The following is a 21416-nucleotide window of genomic DNA, read 5'->3' on the forward strand; positions in this document are numbered from 1 at the left end:
TAGACTAACTTCTGATACCTGTAAAGCTCAATATCATTATGACATGTCCCCTTGAATCACCATATATTGATTGATTAACCCCGTGTGTCTGCTACATACATTAATTACCATGTGGTAGCTAGTTACTGTAAAAGCAATGCCAATTAATAGAACATGTATTGGAAACAAAAACAGACAGAATCCAAGAAAGAAATAACATAGTACCAAAAAGTTATTGCATAAATAATGCTGAATGTTTTGATCAGATAAAATGCAACATGAAATTAAGAGCAAGATATTGTGATTGGTCAAAGGCTTTTTTTTTAACCTTTATTTAACTAGGCAAGTCAGTTAAGAACAGATTCTTATTTATAATGACGGCCTAGGAACAGTGGGGTTAACTGCCTTGTTCAGGAGGCAGAACGACAGATTTTTACCTTGTCAGCTCGGGGATTCAACCATGCAACCTTCCGGATACTAGTCCAATGCTCTAACCACTAGGCTACCTGCTGGTTACTAGTCCAACGCTCTAACCACTAGGCTACCTGCTGGTTACTAGTCCAACGCTCTAACCACTAGGCTACCTGCTGGTTACTAGTCCAACGCTCTAACCACTAGGCTACCTGCTGGTTACTAGTCCAACGCTCTAACCACTAGGCTACCTGCTGGTTACTAGTCCAACGCTCTAACCACTAGGCTACCTGCTGGTTACTAGTCCAACGCTCTAACCACTAGGCTACCTGCTGGTTACTAGTCCAACGCTCTAACCACTAGGCTACCTTCTGGTTACTAGTCCAACGCTCTAACCACTAGGCTACCTGCCTCTAACCACTAGGCTACCTGCCTCTAACCACTAGGCTACCTGCCTCTAACCACTAGGCTACCCTGCCTCTAACCACTAGGCTACCCTGCCTCTAACCACTAGGCTACCCTGCCTCTAACCACTAGGCTACCCTGCCTCTAACCACTAGGCTACCTGCCTCTAACCACTAGGCTACCCTGCCTCTAACCACTAGGCTACCCTGCCTCTAACCACTAGGCTACCCTGCCTCTAACCACTAGGCTACCCTGCCTCTAACCACTAGGCTACCCTGCCGCCCCTTAAATGATGATCGTTTGAACACGACATCACACAACGTCTTGAAGAAGTCATTGGCTTGAGTCCCAAATGGCAACCAATTCCCTACATAGTGCACTACTTTTGTTTGTTAGGTCTTACCAAGTCCTATGGCCTGACAGTGACCATACGAGTTCAGAACAGGAAGCAGGGTGTTTGTGAGATCTTACCAAGTCCTATGGCCTGACAGTGACCATACGAGTTCAGAACAGGAAGCAGGGTGTTTGTGAGGTCTTACCAAGTCCTATGGCCTGACAGTGACCATACGAGTTCAGAACAGGAAGCAGGGTGTTTGTGAGGTCTTACCAAGTCCTATGGCCTGACAGTGACCATACGAGTTCAGAACAGGAAGCAGGGTGTTTGTGAGGTCTTACCAAGTCCTATGGCCTGACAGTGACCATACGAGTTCAGAACAGGAAGCAGGGTGTTTGTGAGGTCTTACCAAGTCCTATGGCCTGACAGTGACCATACGAGTTCAGAACAGGAAGCAGGATAAAATCCCTGCCCTTAGAATGCAGGCAAGTTGCATTCCCAGTTCAAACATAGCTACTAACCAAGCAACTCAGTTGGAGGTTGAATACATACATAAAGTATCTCTAGAACTATATACAAAAACAAATAAAGTGGAATGTGGGCCCATCCATAATTTAGATTTGTTTTATTAATTTCAGACCTTTTGGAGTGAACAGACACAACCGATGACAAATTGATTATGAGAAAGTTACAAAAATAAACTGAATGACTTCAAGAAACATGATAGTCAGGTGAAAGTTCTAGAAAGTTCTAGAAGAGATGATCCTTTTATTCCGTACTGGATCATTGGAGCTGTTTCTTGGTTACGCAATCACGTTCAGACGGACGGACAGAAACGTAGACACTGAAGAAAGGCTGAGGCACAGACGAATGTCTGCATCCCAAATAGCACCCTGTTCCCTCTATAGTGCACTAGGGGGCCCCTGTTCCCTCTATAGTGCACTAGGGGGGCCCTGTTCCCTCTATAGCGCACTAGGGGGGCCCTGTTCCCTCTATAGCGCACTAGGGGGCCCCTGTTCCCTCTATAGTGCACTAGGGGGCCCCTGTTCCCTCTATAGTGCACTAGGGGGCCCCTGTTCCCTCTATAGTGCACTAGGGGGGCCCTGTTCCCTCTATAGCGCACTAGGGGGCCCCTGTTCCCTCTATAGCGCACTAGGGGGGCCCTGTTCCCTCTATAGTGCACTAGGGGGCCCCTGTTCCCTCTATAGTGCACTAGGGGGGCCCTGTTCCCTCTATAGCGCACTAGGGGGGCCCTGTTCCCTCTATAGCGCACTAGGGGGCCCCTGTTCCCTCTATAGCGCACTAGGGGGGCCCTGTTCCCTCTATAGCGGACTAGGGGGGCCCTGTTCCCTCTATAGCGGACTAGGGGGACCCTGTTCCCTCTATAGCGCCCTAGGGGGACCCTGTTCCCTCTATAGTGCACTAGGGGGGCCCTGTTCCCTCTATAGCGGACTAGGGGGACCCTGTTCCCTCTATAGCGCACTAGGGGGGCCCTGTTCCCTCTATAGTGCACTAGGGGGGCCCTGTTCCCTCTATAGTGCACTAGGGGGGCCCTGTTCCCTCTATAGCGCACTAGGGGGGCCCTGTTCCCTCTATAGTGCACTAGGGGGGCCCTGTTCCCTCTATAGTGCACTAGGGGGGCCCCTGTTCCCTCTATAGTGCACTAGGGGGACCCTGTTCCCTCTATAGTGCACTAGGGGGGCCCTGTTCCCTCTATAGCGGACTAGGGGGACCCTGTTCCCTCTATAGTGCACTAGGGGGACCCTGTTCCCTCTATAGTGCACTAGGGGGGCCCTGTTCCCTCTATAGCGCACTAGGGGGGCCTGGTCAAAAGATGATTCCCAGCGAGATAGACACAAGCTTACCTTATGCTTCCCAGTCGAAACAGACAAGACTGATCTCTTGGGTGTTGGAGCAAACCGAACCTATGAATGCAGATGTCTTTACCTCAGCAGAACTCTTGAGACCAAAGACTGGCCTAAAGGGTTTAGTTAATCTGAAAAGTAACAGAGAGACTATTCCCTATATAGTACACTACTACACTAAGATATATATATATGTAGTAAGGTAGAATTCAGATGAAGCCCTTGGTCTCTCACATTTACCTGGAACCCAAACACCTTCATGAGAGAAGCTTTCGTTCATAAAACATGAGTGTAAATCAGAAACAGGAAACGTCAGACCATGTCGCCATGACGTCATCACGTCGGAGAGGAAATCAAATCCCCGCCCCCCCAAAACAAACCAACTTGTCAGGAGAATAATTCTCTAGTATTCATATAACGGTTACTATGTTTCGCGTACATGGAATCTGCATGTACATCACTGAACACCAGTGGATTAATACATGTTAAAGTGAGTTAGAGCTAGATACCTGGAGAGAATACATAACATACTTTGAAGAAAGACATTCGTCCAGGGAGGAAGAGAGAAGAATGATTGAATCATTATATTTCAGTCAGTCCAGTATCCAAAACGTTTCTCCATCACAGGGGAGTTTTGTTGTTGTTGTAAAAGTCAGCGATTTTAAATGGCATCTCGCAGACACACAAAATACCATGATGGAGGAAGGAGTAAGAGAGTTATCTACAAGGAAAGAAAACAAAACTAAAAAAATTATTGTCGGACAGGTCTGGAGCGGTCCATTCTGTTCAGAAAGCCTAGGCGGAGGTGAACTCAAGTCAGAACTAGCCCTCTCCTCTCTGTCCCACGCCAAACTGTCCTGTCGTCTCCCTCTCCCTTCACACCATACCCACCACCATCGTCATTAACCAACCAACCCTCTGTTGTCTGAAGGTGGTAGGCCAGGTCACTTGGTAAAGGCGGCCACCACGGCCCACAACAACTCATTGGCGTTAGTCTTCGTGCTCTCCCCCTCCGGCTCCAGGTCCAGGAGCTGCCGTACTCTCTTCATGGCCAGGTCGTACTGGTCGTCCAGCAGAGGGGCAAAGGCATTCTCCAGGACATCAGACGAGTGGGCCAGGAAGATGAGGGCGAGCAGCCGCTTGTCCATGCGGTGCGGGTCGTTGACCCATTTCTCCAACACGGCCTCCTGAACCCTCTTGATGAGGCGTTGTTTGATGTTGTTGTCGGTGAGCGGGTGAGTGGTCATGTCGAAGAGCAGGAAGTTCTGTTTCTCCGTGGTCAGCACGCCCTTTTCCACCAGGTTCTTGGCTAGGCGCTCCCTCACGTTCCTCAGCTGGTAGTGCAGCTTTAGAGGGTTCCACGTCTCACCTACAGGGAGAAGAGAACAGAGGTGTTAAGACCACCAGGGGAGGAGAGAACAGAGGTGTTAAGACCACCAGGGCAGGAGAGAACAGAGGTGTTAAGACCACCAGGGCAGGAGAGAACAGAGGTGTTAAGACCACCAGGGCAGGAGAGAACAGAGGTGTTAAGACCACCAGGGGAGGAGAGAACAGAGGTGTTAAGACCACCAGGGCAGGAGAGAACAGAGGTGTTAAGACCACCAGGGGAGGAGAGAACAGAGGTGTTAAGACCACCAGGGCAGGAGAGAACAGAGGTGTTAAGACCTATGGTGGAATGGGGACAGGCATTTTTCATTAGTCCATTTTGGGACTGTCAGCAATCAAGTTTTCAAGATATGTAATGTTTAAAAACACAGAAATGGATGATTTTGTAAACCTATGGGGGGAGTGGTGTTAAGACCCACAGGGGGGAGAAGAGTGGTGGTAAGACCTACAGGGGAGAGAAGAGTGGTGTTAAGACCTACAGGGGGGAGGAGAGTGGTGTTAAGACCTACAGGGGGAGGAGAGTGGTGTTAAGACCTACAGGGGGGAGGAGAGTGGTGGTAAGACCTACAGGGGGGAGGAGAGTGGTGTTAAGACCTACAGGGGGGAGGAGAGTGGTGGTAAGACCTACAGGGGGGAGGAGAGTGGTGTTAAGACCTACAGGGGGGAGGAGAGTGGTGGTAAGACCTACAGGGGGGAGGAGAGTGGTGGTAAGACCTACAGGGGGGAGGAGAGTGGTGTTAAGACCTACAGGGGGGAGGAGAGTGGTGGTAAGACCTACAGGGGGGAGGAGAGTGGTGGTAAGACCTACAGGGGGGAGGAGAGTGGTGTTAAGACCTACAGGGGGGAGGAGAGTGGTGGTAAGACCTACAGGGGGGAGGAGAGTGGTGTTAAGACCTACAGGGGAGAGAAGAGTGGAGGTAAGACCTACAGGGGGAGAGAAGAGAGATGTTAAGCTTGACGCAGAGTTCAAACCGCAAAGCAGCGTTGTCGATGTAACATATGTCCACAACTCGATAACAGTCAAATAAAAAGGCCTGAGAGAGAGAGAGAGAGAGAGAGAGAGAGAGACAGAGAGACAGAGAGACAGAGAGACAGAGAGAGAGAGAGAGAGAGAGAGAGAGAGAGAGAGAGAGAGAGAGAGAGTACTTATTCCATTGTATTGCCTTTTGGTTTGTTGTATCTCATTAGTTGTCTTGTTTTTTTTATTGTAAAAAGTCTTGCCATTTTAAACACTTCAAATCAAGTTTGGGCTGGAAAGACTAAGAGGCAAGTGAGCCAAACAAGTGAAAAATACATTTCTAATCAAATCAATCAAACGGAGAACTTGAAGTTCTAGGGCAGCTTGGCTCAGATGACGGTTACAACAGTAGCAAGGCCACACAATGTGGGCTTCGAATGTTTGCTATGACTACGAGTCAGGTCCTTTTCAGAGGAATTCTAAAACAACAGAAATACAGCCAAAACATCAGATGTACAAGTTGTGCAATCAAAACAACAACAACAACAAAAAAAGGTAGCCATAAACATTAGTTTAAATCTAAAAATGAAAAAAAAAAAAAAAAACAGAATATAGCCTACTATCACAACTAGGCTTATACCAATCCAGAGGTGTGGAAATCCTGGACTCAGGCGTGGGTCTGGACTCTGCCACACGGTTAAGTGACTACATCATTGCACTACATTTTTGTCAAACAGTAGAGCTGGCCTGGTAACATAAAACATTTTAAAAAACATGACGTTTCAGATGTCAAATCCCTTGTTGGCTGAGCTGATTTCCTCCTGTGTTTTTCAACAACCTAGACACTTTGAACCTCTGGTTTGGTGGTTGGCCTGGCTGAGACTCCCCCTAACCTTGTCCAGAAGCATTTATATGCCCTTTGGATCTCAGAGATGCCAGCCAATAGAGTACCACTTCCTCCTGAAGTCTCAGGCAACAAAGCCTGTCCGTCTGAGTTAATGACTTAAACCAATAGGATGTAAAAGATGCTCTGTCCAGTGTCATCTTTACAGTAGGCGTACATGGGAGTATGATCGGTGGCACGATAAGAGTATAAAATAACTATCTTCAAAGTAATGACTCGGGATGTCGGTTGTGAGATGAAAGCTTCTTTTAGTAATAATACCTGCTCACATTACACTTCACCACTTTAGATTCTATAAAACAATAAAATAAAGTTGATAGCAAAAGCCAGGATAACTTGTCACTTGTACATAAAAAAAGAAGAAAAAAAGAGAACGTGGCAGTTAACTTCCTGTCGCAATGCATTCTGGTACTTGGAGTCAACAGCGTAATTCAATACTAACCAATACAACAGAAATACAGTTCTCAATCTCCTTAACATGAAATCTAATAAAATTATTCTTGTACATATGTAAATAAACTAGAAAGAAAATATATTTAGATACAGCTCAATGAATAAACTGTAAACATTAACTCTGTAACTCATTAAAGTTACAACAAAGAAGATATAAATAATGAGAATTTGTTTTGGCTGAGACCACTCTGTTAACAGTAAACCTCTGGTGGCTGAGACCACTCTGTTAACAGTAAACCTCTGGTGGCTGAGACCACTCTGTTAACAGTAAACCTCTGGTGGCTGAGACCACTCTGTTAGTAGTAAACCTCTGGTGGCTGAGACCACTCTGTTAGTAGTAAACCTCTGGTGGCTGAGACCACTCTGTTAGTAGTAAACCTCTGGTGGCTGAGACCACTCTGTTAGTAGTAAACCTCTGGTGGCTGAGACCACTCTGTTAGTAGTAAACCTCTGGTGGCTGAGACCACTCTGTTAGTAGTAAACCTCTGGTGGCTGAGACCACTCTGTTAGTAGTAAACCTCTGGTGGCTGAGACCACTCTGTTAGTAGTAAACCTCTGGTGGCTGAGACCACTCTGTTAGTAGTAAACCTCTGGTGGCTGAGACCACTCTGTTAGTAGTAAACCTCTGGTGGCTGAGACCACTCTGTTAGTAGTAAACCTCTGGTGGCTGAGACCACTCTGTTAGTAGTAAACCTCTGGTGGCTGAGACCACTCTGTTAACAGTAAACCTCTGGTGGCTGAGACCACTCTGTTAGTAGTAAACCTCTGGTGGCTGAGACCACTCTGTTAACAGTAAACCTCTGATTGGTGGCTGAGACCACTCTGTTAACAGTAAACCTCTGGTGGCTGAGACCACTCTGTTAGTAGTAAACCTCTGGTGGCTGAGACCACTCTGTTAGTAGTAAACCTCTGGTGGCTGAGACCACTCTGTTAGTAGTAAACCTCTGGTGGCTGAGACCACTCTGTTAACAGTGAACCTCTGGTGGCTGAGACCACTCTGTTAACAGTAAACCTCTGGTGGCTGAGACCACTCTGTTAACAGTAAACCTCTGGTGGCTGAGACCACTCTGTTAGTAGTAAACCTCTGGTGGCTGAGACCACTCTGTTAACAGTAAACCTCTGGTGGCTGAGACCACTCTGTTAACAGTAAACCTCTGGTGGCTGAGACCACTCTGTTAACAGTAAACCTCTGGTGGCTGAGACCACTCTGTTAACAGTAAACCTCTGGTGGCTGAGACCACTCTGTTAGTAGTAAACCTCTGGTGGCTGAGACCACTCTGTTAGTAGTGAACCTCTGGTGGCTGAGACCACTCTGTTAGTAGTAAACCTCTGGTGGCTGAGACCACTCTGTTAGCAGTAAACCTCTGGTGGCTGAGACCACTCTGTTAGTAGTAAACCTCTGGTGGCTGAGACCACTCTGTTAGTAGTAAACCTCTGGTGGCTGAGACCACTCTGTTAGTAGTAAACCTCTGGTGGCTGAGACCACTCTGTTAACAGTAAACCTCTGGTGGCTGAGACCACTCTGTTAACAGTAAACCTCTGATTGGTGGCTGAGACCACTCTGTTAGTAGTGAACCTCTGGTGGCTGAGACCACTCTGTTAGTAGTAAACCTCTGGTGGCTGAGACCACTCTGTTAGTAGTAAACCTCTGGTGGCTGAGACCACTCTGTTAGTAGTAAACCTCTGGTGGCTGAGACCACTCTGTTAGTAGTAAACCTCTGGTGGCTGAGACCACTCTGTTAACAGTAAACCTCTGGTGGCTGAGACCACTCTGTTAGTAGTAAACCTCTGGTGGCTGAGACCACTCTGTTAACAGTAAACCTCTGATTGGTGGCTGAGACCACTCTGTTAACAGTAAACCTCTGGTGGCTGAGACCACTCTGTTAGTAGTAAACCTCTGGTGGCTGAGACCACTCTGTTAGTAGTAAACCTCTGGTGGCTGAGACCACTCTGTTAGTAGTAAACCTCTGGTGGCTGAGACCACTCTGTTAACAGTGAACCTCTGGTGGCTGAGACCACTCTGTTAACAGTAAACCTCTGGTGGCTGAGACCACTCTGTTAACAGTAAACCTCTGGTGGCTGAGACCACTCTGTTAGTAGTAAACCTCTGGTGGCTGAGACCACTCTGTTAACAGTAAACCTCTGGTGGCTGAGACCACTCTGTTAACAGTAAACCTCTGGTGGCTGAGACCACTCTGTTAACAGTAAACCTCTGGTGGCTGAGACCACTCTGTTAACAGTAAACCTCTGGTGGCTGAGACCACTCTGTTAGTAGTAAACCTCTGGTGGCTGAGACCACTCTGTTAGTAGTGAACCTCTGGTGGCTGAGACCACTCTGTTAGTAGTAAACCTCTGGTGGCTGAGACCACTCTGTTAGCAGTAAACCTCTGGTGGCTGAGACCACTCTGTTAGTAGTAAACCTCTGGTGGCTGAGACCACTCTGTTAGTAGTAAACCTCTGGTGGCTGAGACCACTCTGTTAGTAGTAAACCTCTGGTGGCTGAGACCACTCTGTTAACAGTAAACCTCTGGTGGCTGAGACCACTCTGTTAACAGTAAACCTCTGATTGGTGGCTGAGACCACTCTGTTAGTAGTGAACCTCTGGTGGCTGAGACCACTCTGTTAGTAGTGAACCTCTGGTGGCTGAGACCACTCTGTTAACAGTAAACCTCTGATTGGTGGCTGAGACCACTCTGTTAGTAGTGAACCTCTGGTGGCTGAGACCACTCTGTTAGTAGTAAACCTCTGGTGGCTGAGACCACTCTGTTAACAGTAAACCTCTGGTGGCTGAGACCACTCTGTTAACAGTAAACCTCTGGTGGCTGAGACCACTCTGTTAGTAGTAAACCTCTGATTGGTGGCTGAGACCACTCTGTTAGTAGTAAACCTCTGATTGGTGGCTGAGACCACTCTGTTAGTAGTAAACCTCTGGTGGCTGAGACCACTCTGTTAACAGTAAACCTCTGGTGGCTGAGACCACTCTGTTAACAGTGAACCTCTGGTGGCTGAGACCACTCTGTTAACAGTAAACCTCTGGTGGCTGAGACCACTCTGTTAGTAGTAAACCTCACACACTCACCACTGAGCAGCTCGATCCAGCTCTGCACCGTCTCTGGGGGCTGGGTCTCCTTCACGTGTTTCAGAGCCTCGTCCAATAGCACGTCTCCCGTCGGAGCATCTGACTTACAGATCACCTGGAGACAATAGAACCATACAGTCAGAACCAGAATCCAACTAGGGTATAGGCTACATACAGTCAGAACCAGAACCCAACTAGGGTATAGGCTACATACAGTCAGAACCCAACTAGGGTATAGGCTACATACAGTCAGAATCCAACTAGGGTATAGGCTACATACAGTCAGAACCCAACTAGGGTATAGGCTACATACAGTCAGAACCCAACTAGGGTATAGGCTACATACAGTCAGAACCCAACTAGGGTATAGGCTACATACAGTCAGAACCCAACTAGGGTATAGGCTACATACAGTCAGAACCCAACTAGGGTATAGGCTACATACAGTCAGAATCCAACTAGGGTATAGGCTACATACAGTCAGAACCCAACTAGGGTATAGGCTACATACAGTCAGAATCCAACTAGGGTACAGGCTACATACAGTCAGAATCAGAACCCAACTAGGGTACAGGCTACATACAGTCAGAATCAGAATCCAACTAGGGTATAGGCTACATACAGTCAGAATCCAACTAGGGTACAGGCTACATACAGTCAGAATCCAACTAGGGTATAGGCTACATACAGTCAGAATCAGAATCCAACTAGGGTACAGGCTACATACAGTCAGAATCCAACTAGGGTATAGGCTACATACAGTCAGAATCAGAATCCAACTAGGGTATAGGCTACATACAGTCAGAACCCAACTAGGGTATAGGCTACATACAGTCAGAATCCAACTAGGGTATAGGCTACATACAGTCAGAACCCAACTAGGGTATAGGCTACATACAGTCAGAACCCAACTAGGGTATAGGCTACATACAGTCAGAATCCAACTAGGGTATAGGCTACAAACAATCAGAATCAGAATCCAACTAGGGTATAGGCTACATACAGTCAGAACCCAACTAGGGTACAGGCTACATACAGTCAGAATCCAACTAGGGTACAGGCTACATACAGTCAGAATCAGAATCCAACTAGGGTACAGGCTACATACAGTCAGAACCCAACTAGGGTACAGGCTACATACAGTCAGAATCCAACTAGGGTATAGGCTACATACAGTCAGAATCCAACTAGGGTACAGGCTACATACAGTCAGAATCAGAATCCAACTAGGGTACAGGCTACATACAGTCAGAATCCAACTAGGGTATAGGCTACATACAGTCAGAATCCAACTAGGGTACAGGCTACATACAGTCAGAATCCAACTAGGGTATAGGCTACAAACAATCAGAATCAGAATCCAACTAGGGTACAGGCTACAAACACAGTCAGAATCCAACTAGGGTACAGGCTACATACAGTCAGAATCCAACTAGGGTACAGGCTACATACAGTCAGAATCAGAATCCAACTAGGGTATAGGCTACATACAGTCAGAATCCAACTAGGGTATAGGCTACATACAGTCAGAACCCAACTAGGGTATAGGCTACATACAGTCAGAATCAGAATCCAACTAGGGTATAGGCTACATACAGTCAGAATCCAACTAGGGTACAGGCTACATACAGTCAGAATCCAACTAGGGTACAGGCTACATACAGTCAGAATCAGAACCCAACTAGGGTACAGGCTACATACAGTCAGAATCCAACTAGGGTATAGGCTACATACAGTCAGAATCCAACTAGGGTACAGGCTACATACAGTCAGAATCAGAATCCAACTAGGGTACAGGCTACATACAGTCAGAATCCAACTAGGGTATAGGCTACATACAGTCAGAATCCAACTAGGGTATAGGCTACATACAGTCAGAATCCAACTAGGGTATAGGCTACAAACAATCAGAATCAGAATCCAACTAGGGTACAGGCTACATACAGTCAGAATCCAACTAGGGTACAGGCTACATACAGTCAGAATCAGAATCCAACTAGGGTATAGGCTACATACAGTCAGAATCCAACTAGGGTATAGGCTACATACAGTCAGAACCCAACTAGGGTATAGGCTACATACAGTCAGAATCAGAATCCAACTAGGGTATAGGCTACATACAGTCAGAATCCAACTAGGGTACAGGCTACATACAGTCAGAATCCAACTAGGGTACAGGCTACATACAGTCAGAATCCAACTAGGGTATAGGCTACATACAGTCAGAACCAGAACCCAACTAGGGTATAGGCTACATACAGTCAGAATCAGAATCCAACTAGGGTACAGGCTACATACAGTCAGAATCCAACTAGGGTACAGGCTACATACAGTCAGAATCCAACTAGGGTACAGGCTACATACAGTCAGAATCCAACTAGGGTATAGGCTACATACAGTCAGAACCAGAACCCAACTAGGGTATAGGCTACATACAGTCAGAATCCAACTAGGGTATAGGCTACATACAGTCAGAACCAGAACCCAACTAGGGTATAGGCTACATACAGTCAGAATCAGAATCCAACTAGGGTACAGGCTACATACAGTCAGAATCCAACTAGGGTACAGGCTACATACAGTCAGAATCCAACTAGGGTATAGGCTACATACAGTCAGAACCCAACTAGGGTATAGGCTACATACAGTCAGAATCCAACTAGGGTATAGGCTACATACAGTCAGAACCAGAACCCAACTAGGGTACAGGCTACATACAGTCAGAATCCAACTAGGGTACAGGCTACATACAGTCAGAATCCAACTAGGGTATAGGCTACATACAGTCAGAACCCAACTAGGGTATAGGCTACATACAGTCAGAATCCAACTAGGGTATAGGCTACATACAGTCAGAATCCAACTAGGGTATAGGCTACATACAGTCAGAACCAGAACCCAACTAGGGTACAGGCTACATACAGTCAGAATCCAACTAGGGTACAGGCTACATACAGTCAGAATCCAACTAGGGTATAGGCTACATACAGTCAGAACCCAACTAGGGTATAGGCTACATACAGTCAGAATCCAACTAGGGTATAGGCTACATACAGTCAGAATCCAACTAGGGTACAGGCTACATACAGTCAGAATCCAACTAGGGTATAGGCTACATACAGTCAGAACCCAACTAGGGTATAGGCTACATACAGTCAGAATCCAACTAGGGTACAGGCTACATACAGTCAGAATCCAACTAGGGTACAGGCTACATACAGTCAGAACCCAACTAGGGTATAGGCTACATACAGTCAGAATCCAACTAGGGTACAGGCTACATACAGTCAGAATCCAACTAGGGTACAGGCTACATACAGTCAGAATCCAACTAGGGTACAGGCTACATACAGTCAGAATCCAACTAGGGTATAGGCTACATACAGTCAGAATCAGAATCCAACTAGGGTATAGGCTACATACAGTCAGAACCCAACTAGGGTATAGGCTACATACAGTCAGAATCCAACTAGGGTATAGGCTACATACAGTCAGAACCCAACTAGGGTATAGGCTACATACAGTCAGAACCCAACTAGGGTATAGGCTACATACAGTCAGAATCCAACTAGGGTATAGGCTACAAACAATCAGAATCAGAATCCAACTAGGGTATAGGCTACATACAGTCAGAACCCAACTAGGGTACAGGCTACATACAGTCAGAATCCAACTAGGGTACAGGCTACATACAGTCAGAATCAGAATCCAACTAGGGTACAGGCTACATACAGTCAGAACCCAACTAGGGTACAGGCTACATACAGTCAGAATCCAACTAGGGTATAGGCTACATACAGTCAGAATCCAACTAGGGTACAGGCTACATACAGTCAGAATCAGAATCCAACTAGGGTACAGGCTACATACAGTCAGAATCCAACTAGGGTATAGGCTACATACAGTCAGAATCCAACTAGGGTACAGGCTACATACAGTCAGAATCCAACTAGGGTATAGGCTACAAACAATCAGAATCAGAATCCAACTAGGGTACAGGCTACAAACACAGTCAGAATCCAACTAGGGTACAGGCTACATACAGTCAGAATCCAACTAGGGTACAGGCTACATACAGTCAGAATCAGAATCCAACTAGGGTATAGGCTACATACAGTCAGAATCCAACTAGGGTATAGGCTACATACAGTCAGAACCCAACTAGGGTATAGGCTACATACAGTCAGAATCAGAATCCAACTAGGGTATAGGCTACATACAGTCAGAATCCAACTAGGGTACAGGCTACATACAGTCAGAATCCAACTAGGGTACAGGCTACATACAGTCAGAATCAGAACCCAACTAGGGTACAGGCTACATACAGTCAGAATCCAACTAGGGTATAGGCTACATACAGTCAGAATCCAACTAGGGTACAGGCTACATACAGTCAGAATCAGAATCCAACTAGGGTACAGGCTACATACAGTCAGAATCCAACTAGGGTATAGGCTACATACAGTCAGAATCCAACTAGGGTATAGGCTACATACAGTCAGAATCCAACTAGGGTATAGGCTACAAACAATCAGAATCAGAATCCAACTAGGGTACAGGCTACATACAGTCAGAATCCAACTAGGGTACAGGCTACATACAGTCAGAATCAGAATCCAACTAGGGTATAGGCTACATACAGTCAGAATCCAACTAGGGTATAGGCTACATACAGTCAGAACCCAACTAGGGTATAGGCTACATACAGTCAGAATCAGAATCCAACTAGGGTATAGGCTACATACAGTCAGAATCCAACTAGGGTACAGGCTACATACAGTCAGAATCCAACTAGGGTACAGGCTACATACAGTCAGAATCCAACTAGGGTATAGGCTACATACAGTCAGAACCAGAACCCAACTAGGGTATAGGCTACATACAGTCAGAATCAGAATCCAACTAGGGTACAGGCTACATACAGTCAGAATCCAACTAGGGTACAGGCTACATACAGTCAGAATCCAACTAGGGTACAGGCTACATACAGTCAGAATCCAACTAGGGTATAGGCTACATACAGTCAGAACCAGAACCCAACTAGGGTATAGGCTACATACAGTCAGAATCCAACTAGGGTATAGGCTACATACAGTCAGAACCAGAACCCAACTAGGGTATAGGCTACATACAGTCAGAATCAGAATCCAACTAGGGTACAGGCTACATACAGTCAGAATCCAACTAGGGTACAGGCTACATACAGTCAGAATCCAACTAGGGTATAGGCTACATACAGTCAGAACCCAACTAGGGTATAGGCTACATACAGTCAGAATCCAACTAGGGTATAGGCTACATACAGTCAGAACCAGAACCCAACTAGGGTACAGGCTACATACAGTCAGAATCCAACTAGGGTACAGGCTACATACAGTCAGAATCCAACTAGGGTATAGGCTACATACAGTCAGAACCCAACTAGGGTATAGGCTACATACAGTCAGAATCCAACTAGGGTATAGGCTACATACAGTCAGAATCCAACTAGGGTATAGGCTACATACAGTCAGAACCAGAACCCAACTAGGGTACAGGCTACATACAGTCAGAATCCAACTAGGGTACAGGCTACATACAGTCAGAATCCAACTAGGGTATAGGCTACATACAGTCAGAACCCAACTAGGGTATAGGCTACATACAGTCAGAATCCAACTAGGGTATAGGCTACATACAGTCAGAATCCAACTAGGGTACAGGCTACATACAGTCAGAATCCAACTAGGGTATAGGCTACATACAGTCAGAACCCAACTAGGGTATAGGCTACATACAGTCAGAATCCAACTAGGGTACAGGCTACATACAGTCAGAATCCAACTAGGGTACAGGCTACATACAGTCAGAACCCAACTAGGGTATAGGCTACATACAGTCAGAATCCAACTAGGGTACAGGCTACATACAGTCAGAATCCAACTAGGGTACAGGCTACATACAGTCAGAATCCAACTAGGGTACAGGCTACATACAGTCAGAATCCAACTAGGGTATAGGCTACATACAGTCAGAATCCAACTAGGGTACAGGCTACATACAGTCAGAATCCAACTAGGGTACAGGCTACATACAGTCAGAACCAGAATCCAACTAGGGTACAGGCTACATACAGTCAGAACCAGAATCCAACTAGGGTATAGGCTACATACAGTCAGAATCGAACTAGGGTATAGGCTACATACAGTCAGAATCCAACTAGGGTATAGGCTACATACAGTCAGAATCCAACTAGGGTATAGGCTACATACAATCAGAACCCAACTAGGGTATAGGCTACATACAGTCAGAACCAGAACCCAACTAGGGTACAGGCTACATACAGTCAGAACCAGAACCCAACTAGGGTACAGGCTACATACAGTCAGAACCCAACTAGGGTATAGGCTACATACAGTCAGAATCAGAACCCAACGATACTGCCATTCAATGGCTTCCAGATCACCTGCAGACAACTTCATTTGTCTAAAATATTCCATTGGAAATGTGTCTTCTGCTCTGCTCTCAACCTCCCAGCTCAACACAACTCACATTGGAGAGGAGCCAATGATGGGGTTCAGTGCCTTGCTCAAGGGCACAATGGTAGGAGATATAGCCTTACCGGGGGGGGGGGGGGGGGTCTCTACACGGAGTAAACTGGCTTCAATTGGTTGGGGGGGGGGGAAATCTCACAGCTAGTGTTGCCTACAATTTTTCAGTGAGATCCATTATCGGCGCCTTGATTTGTTGCTAGATGACATTTTGCAATGATGTCACAGCACCAAATGTGCCTTGCTGCGGTCCCTGACCTCGCGTTTTCAACCCCCAATCCTGCCACACACACCCTCCTTGTCCTTCTATGCCCATGTGTGCGCCATTGACTTCTCATTTCACGTGGGAAAACGTCACATTTCCGCGTAGTCGTGTTGCTGTTCCGTTTGTAGCGACTTGGGCTACCTGCTCAACCTTTCGTATTTAAAAAAAAAAACGTTTAATAACCGTTTAAATCAAAAACTATGCATTTAACACATTAACCAACGTTGTAGTTCCCCGCCCGCTTTATTTTTTCATTCAACTTTTCCACCCCTGACGCTTTGAATGTGCAGGGGATTCGCGTACTATTAAGTGTATTAATCTGCGATATGTTTATAGTTGTCACGGAAAAGGTCCGATGGATACCCTCATTTAAAAAAAATATATATAATAATTATTACTCTTCATGAAGAAATAAAACATTTGACCAAGTCATTTTGAATTCCTTAAAAAGTAAGTGTGAAAGAGTTGAATAAATGATTGTTGTCTATCAACATTGACAAGCCACCGGGGTCTGACAACTCGGATGGAAAATTACTGGAGGACGATAACGGACGGTATTCACCACATCTTCAATTTAAACTAGAAAAGTGTGTGCGCTCTGGCCCGGATGGAAGCAAAAGTTATTTCCCTACTTAAGGATAGTAAAGCCCCCTTTCACTGGCTCAAATAGCCAACCAATCTGCCTATCACCAAACCTTTGTAAAATGTAGTGGAAAATGGTGTTTGACCAGATACAACGCTATTTTACAGTAAACACATTGACAGCAGACTTTCAGCACGCTTATAGGGAAGGATATTCAACAAGCCCTTATACAAATGACTGATGATTGGCGGAGAGAAATTGCTTCTTCTATGTAAAATGTTGTTGATTAGTAAAATAAAATATGTTGTTGTTCAGTAAAAATATGTTCTGCTAGCAATTAGCCAATAAAATAAGTGTTAAATTAAAAGGGATTGTCATCTGTAGCCCCATGAAATCAGTTAAATCAAGGTTAATAACTCCATACATGCACACTACTCCTATTGAATAATATGCATTCACCTGTATTGTAAATACAACATTTTGCTTTACCTTTCAAGTTAATCAAGCATGATTGTATAATTGATTAAATTAAAATGCATACAACGGCTGTTTCTCAAATAAAATTGGGCATCAATTTTTTTTCTTCCCAGATGTAATGGTACTGAACTCAAAGATGCTCAACGATTAAACAGAGTAGTAGCCGAGTTTCTGTGACTTTGGCTAATACACCTTTTTTTTTTTTTTTTGGTATCGTGAAACTAAACCTGGTATTGGTATCGAAGTAAATATTCTGGTACGGTAACAACACTAGAGCCCATGCACCAGAACCAGAGACGTTTACATTTCTATTTAGGCTACTGTTAAAAAAAGGATTCTACGCTCGCACCAGTGGTAAAGCTGTCAATCAACTGTAAACACAGCATAATGTGGCAGCATAACGTGGCTTTATTTCCATACCTCATCCAGCATAACGTGGCTTTATTCTCATACCTCATCCAGCATAACGTGGCTTCATTTCCTTACCTCATCCAGCATAACGTGGCTTTATTCTCATACCTCATCCAGCATAACGTGGCTTTATTTCCATACCTCATCCAGCATAACGTGGCTTTATTCTCATACCTCATCCAGCATAACGTGGCTTCATTTCCTTACCTCATCCAGCATAACGTGGCAGCATAACGTGGCTTTATTCTCATACCTCATCCAGCATAACGTGGCTTTATTCTCATACCTCATCCAGCATAACGTGGCTTCATTTCCTTACCTCATCCAGCATAACGTGGCTTTATTCTCATACCTCATCCAGCATAACGTGGCTTTATTTCCATACCTCATCCAGCATAACGTGGCTTTATTCTCATACCTCATCCAGCATAACGTGGCTTCATTTCCTTACCTCATCCAGCATAACGTGGCTTCATTTCCTTACCTCATCCAGCATAACGTGGCTTCATTTCCTTACCTCATCCAGCATAATGTGGCAGCATAACGTGGCTTCATTTCCTTACCTCATCCAGCATAATGTGGCAGCATAACGTGGCTTCATTTCCTTACCTCATCCAGCATAACGTGGCTTCATTTCCTTACCTCATCCAGCATAACGTGGCAGCATAACGTGGCTTTATTCTCATACCTCATCCAGCATAACGTGGCTTCATTTCCTTACCTCATCCAGCATAACGTGGCTTTATTCTCTTACCTCATCCAGCATAACGTGGCTTTATTCTCTTACCTCATCCAGCATAATGTGGCTTTATTCTCTTACCTCATCCAGCATAACGTGGCTTTATTCTCTTACCTCATCCAGCATAACGTGGCTTCATTTCCTTACCTCATCCAGCATAACGTGGCTTTATTCTCTTACCTCATCCAGCATAACGTGGCTTCATTTCCTTACCTCATCCAGCATAACGTGGCTTTATTCTCTTACCTCATCCAGCATAACGTGGCAGCATAACGTGGCTTTATTCTCTTACCTCATCCAGCATAACGTGGCTTTATTTTGTTTGCGCAACACAGGACAGGAGTGTTGTAAAGTCATGTAATCCGACTATAGATAAGGATGTGCAACACCTTGCTGGCAACACACACAACGATCATTGGTTAGTGAACACACACACAGTCACAAACATAGAGCAGCCGGTTGGTCAAGATTCCCTACCTTCCTGGCGAGCAGGCTTTTCCTCCTCATGCCACAGGCCTCCAGCTGTAGTCGTCCTCTGATGGCCAGCTCTATGAGCATGCAGCCACGCAGCCCCGACGAGATGCAGTCGTTCCAGAACGACGTGTAACCCTGAGAGAGAAGGACAGGGATGAGCGTGTGTGTGTGTGTGTGTGTGTGTGTGTGTGTGTGTGTGTGTGTGTGTGTGTGTGTGTGTGTGTGTGTGTGTGTGTGAGAGAGCATACAGCCACAGAGCCCTGATGAACGATGTGTATTTTTAAATTATTTTTTCTATTTTTTATTTCACCTTTATTTAACCAGGTAGGATGTTGAGAACAAGTTCTCATTTACAACTGCGACCTGGCCAAGATAAAGCAAAGCAGTTCGACACATACAACAACACAGAGTTACACATGGAGTAAAACAAACATACAGTCAATAATATAGTAGAAAAATAAGTCTATGTACAATGTGAGCAAATGAGGTGAGATAAGGGAGGTAAAGGCAAAAAAGGCCATGGTGGCAAAGTAAATACAATATAGCAAGTAAAACACTGGAATGGTAGATTTACAGTGGAAGAAAGTGCAAAGTAGAAATCAAAATAATGGGGTGCAAAAGAGCAAAATAAATAAATAAATACAGTAGGGGAAGAGGTTGTTGTATGGGCTAAATTATAGATGGGCTATGTACAGGTGCAATGATCTGTGAGCTGCTCTGACAGCTGGTGCTTAAAGCTAGTGAGGGAGATAAGTGTTTCCAGTTTCAGAGATTTTTGTAGTTCGTTCCAGTCATTGGCAGCAGAGAACTGGAAGGAGTGGCCAAGGAGGAATTGGCTTTGGGGGTGACCAGAGAGATATACCTGCTGGAGCGCGTGCTACACGTGGGTGCTGCTATGGTGACCAGTGAGCGGAGATAAGGGGGGACTTTACCTAGCAGGGTCTTGTAGATGACCTGGAGCCAGTGGGTTTGGCGACGAGTATGAAGCGAGGGCCAGCCAACGAGAGCGTACAGGTCGCAGTGGTGGGTAGTATATGGGGCTTTGGTGACAAAACGGATGGCACTGTCATAGACTGCATCCAATTTATTGAGTAGGGTATTGGAGGCTATTTTGTAAATGACATCGCCGAAGTCGAGGATCGGCAGGATGGTCAGTTTTACGAGGGTATGTTTGGCAGCATGAGGGAAGGATGCTTTGTTGCGAAATAGGAAGCCAATTCTAGATTTAACTTTGGATTGGAGATGTTTGATGTGAGTCTGGAAGGAGAGTTTACAGTCTAACCAGACACCTAGGTATTTGTAGTTGTCCACATATTCTAAGTCAGAACCGTCCAGAGTAGTGATGCTGGACGGGTAGGCAGGTGCAGGCAGCGATCGGTTGAAGAGCATGCATTTAGTTTTACTTGCATTTAAGAGCAGTTGGAGGCCACGGAAGGAGAGTTGTATGGCATTGAAGCTCGTCTGGAGGTTTGTTAACACAGTGTCCAAAGAAGGGCCAGAAGTATACAGAATGGTGTCGTCTGCGTAGAGGTGGATCAGAGACTCACCAGCAGCAAGAGCGACATCATTGATGTATACAGAGAAAAGAGTTGGCCCAAGAATTGAACCCTGTGGCACCCCCATAGAGACTACCAGAGGCCCGGACAAGAGACCTGGACAACAGGCCCTCCGATTTGACACACTGAACTCTATCAGAGAAGTAGTTGGTGAACCAGGTGAGGCAATCATTTGAGAAACCAAGGCTATTGAGTCTGCCGATGAGGATGTGGTGATTGACAGAGTCGAAAGCCTTGGCCAGGTCAATGAATATGGCAGCACAGTATTGTTTCTTATTGATGGCGGTTACGATATCGTTTAGGACCTTGAGCATGGCTGAGGTGCACCCATGACCAGCTCTGAAACCAGATTGCATAGCGGAGAAGGTGCGGTGGGATTCAAAATGGTCGGTAATCTGTTTGTTGACTTGGCTTTCGAAGACCTTAGAAAGGCAGGGTAGGATAGATATAGGTCTGTAGCAGTTTGGGTCAAGAGTGTCCCCTCCTTTGAAGCGGGGGATGACAGCAGCTGCTTTCCAATCTTTTGGTTGAACAGGCTTGTAATAGGGGTTGCAACAATTTCGGCAGATCATTTTAGAAAGAAAGGGTCCAGATTGTCTAGCCCGGC

At 45.7% G+C, this 21416-nt stretch overlaps 1 protein-coding gene and 1 long non-coding RNA gene across 7 annotated transcripts in view; both read right to left on the reverse strand.

Moving 5' to 3' along the window:
- Positions 1–3250: 3250 nt before the first annotated feature.
- The window catches only part of golph3a (golgi phosphoprotein 3a), a 42797-nt gene continuing 24631 nt past the window's right edge, over positions 3251–21416 (reverse strand). Inside the window, exons 2-4 of the mRNA XM_029763848.1 lie at positions 19257–19388; positions 9775–9889; positions 3251–4363 (exon numbers count right to left, since the gene is read on the reverse strand). Coding sequence (XP_029619708.1) covers positions 3939–4363; positions 9775–9889; positions 19257–19388 — 672 coding nt within the window. The 3' untranslated portion in view covers positions 3251–3938. The remainder of the gene's footprint in view (positions 4364–9774; positions 9890–19256; positions 19389–21416) is intronic.
- Positions 17823–19246, reverse strand: LOC115200649 (uncharacterized). Of its 6 annotated transcripts, none has more exons than XR_003879567.1 (3): positions 18729–19246; positions 18327–18682; positions 17823–18247 (listed from the first exon to the last, which is right to left on the reverse strand). It is a non-coding gene; the product is annotated as an uncharacterized LOC115200649 (long non-coding RNA). The 6 variants fall into 6 exon arrangements; XR_003879566.1 differs by having other exon boundaries at positions 17823–18214; positions 18294–18682; XR_003879564.1 differs by having other exon boundaries at positions 18294–18682.

This window comes from Salmo trutta, chromosome 9 (assembly GCF_901001165.1).
Source record: "Salmo trutta chromosome 9, fSalTru1.1, whole genome shotgun sequence".
In the NCBI taxonomy this organism is placed as follows: domain Eukaryota; kingdom Metazoa; phylum Chordata; class Actinopteri; order Salmoniformes; family Salmonidae; genus Salmo; species Salmo trutta.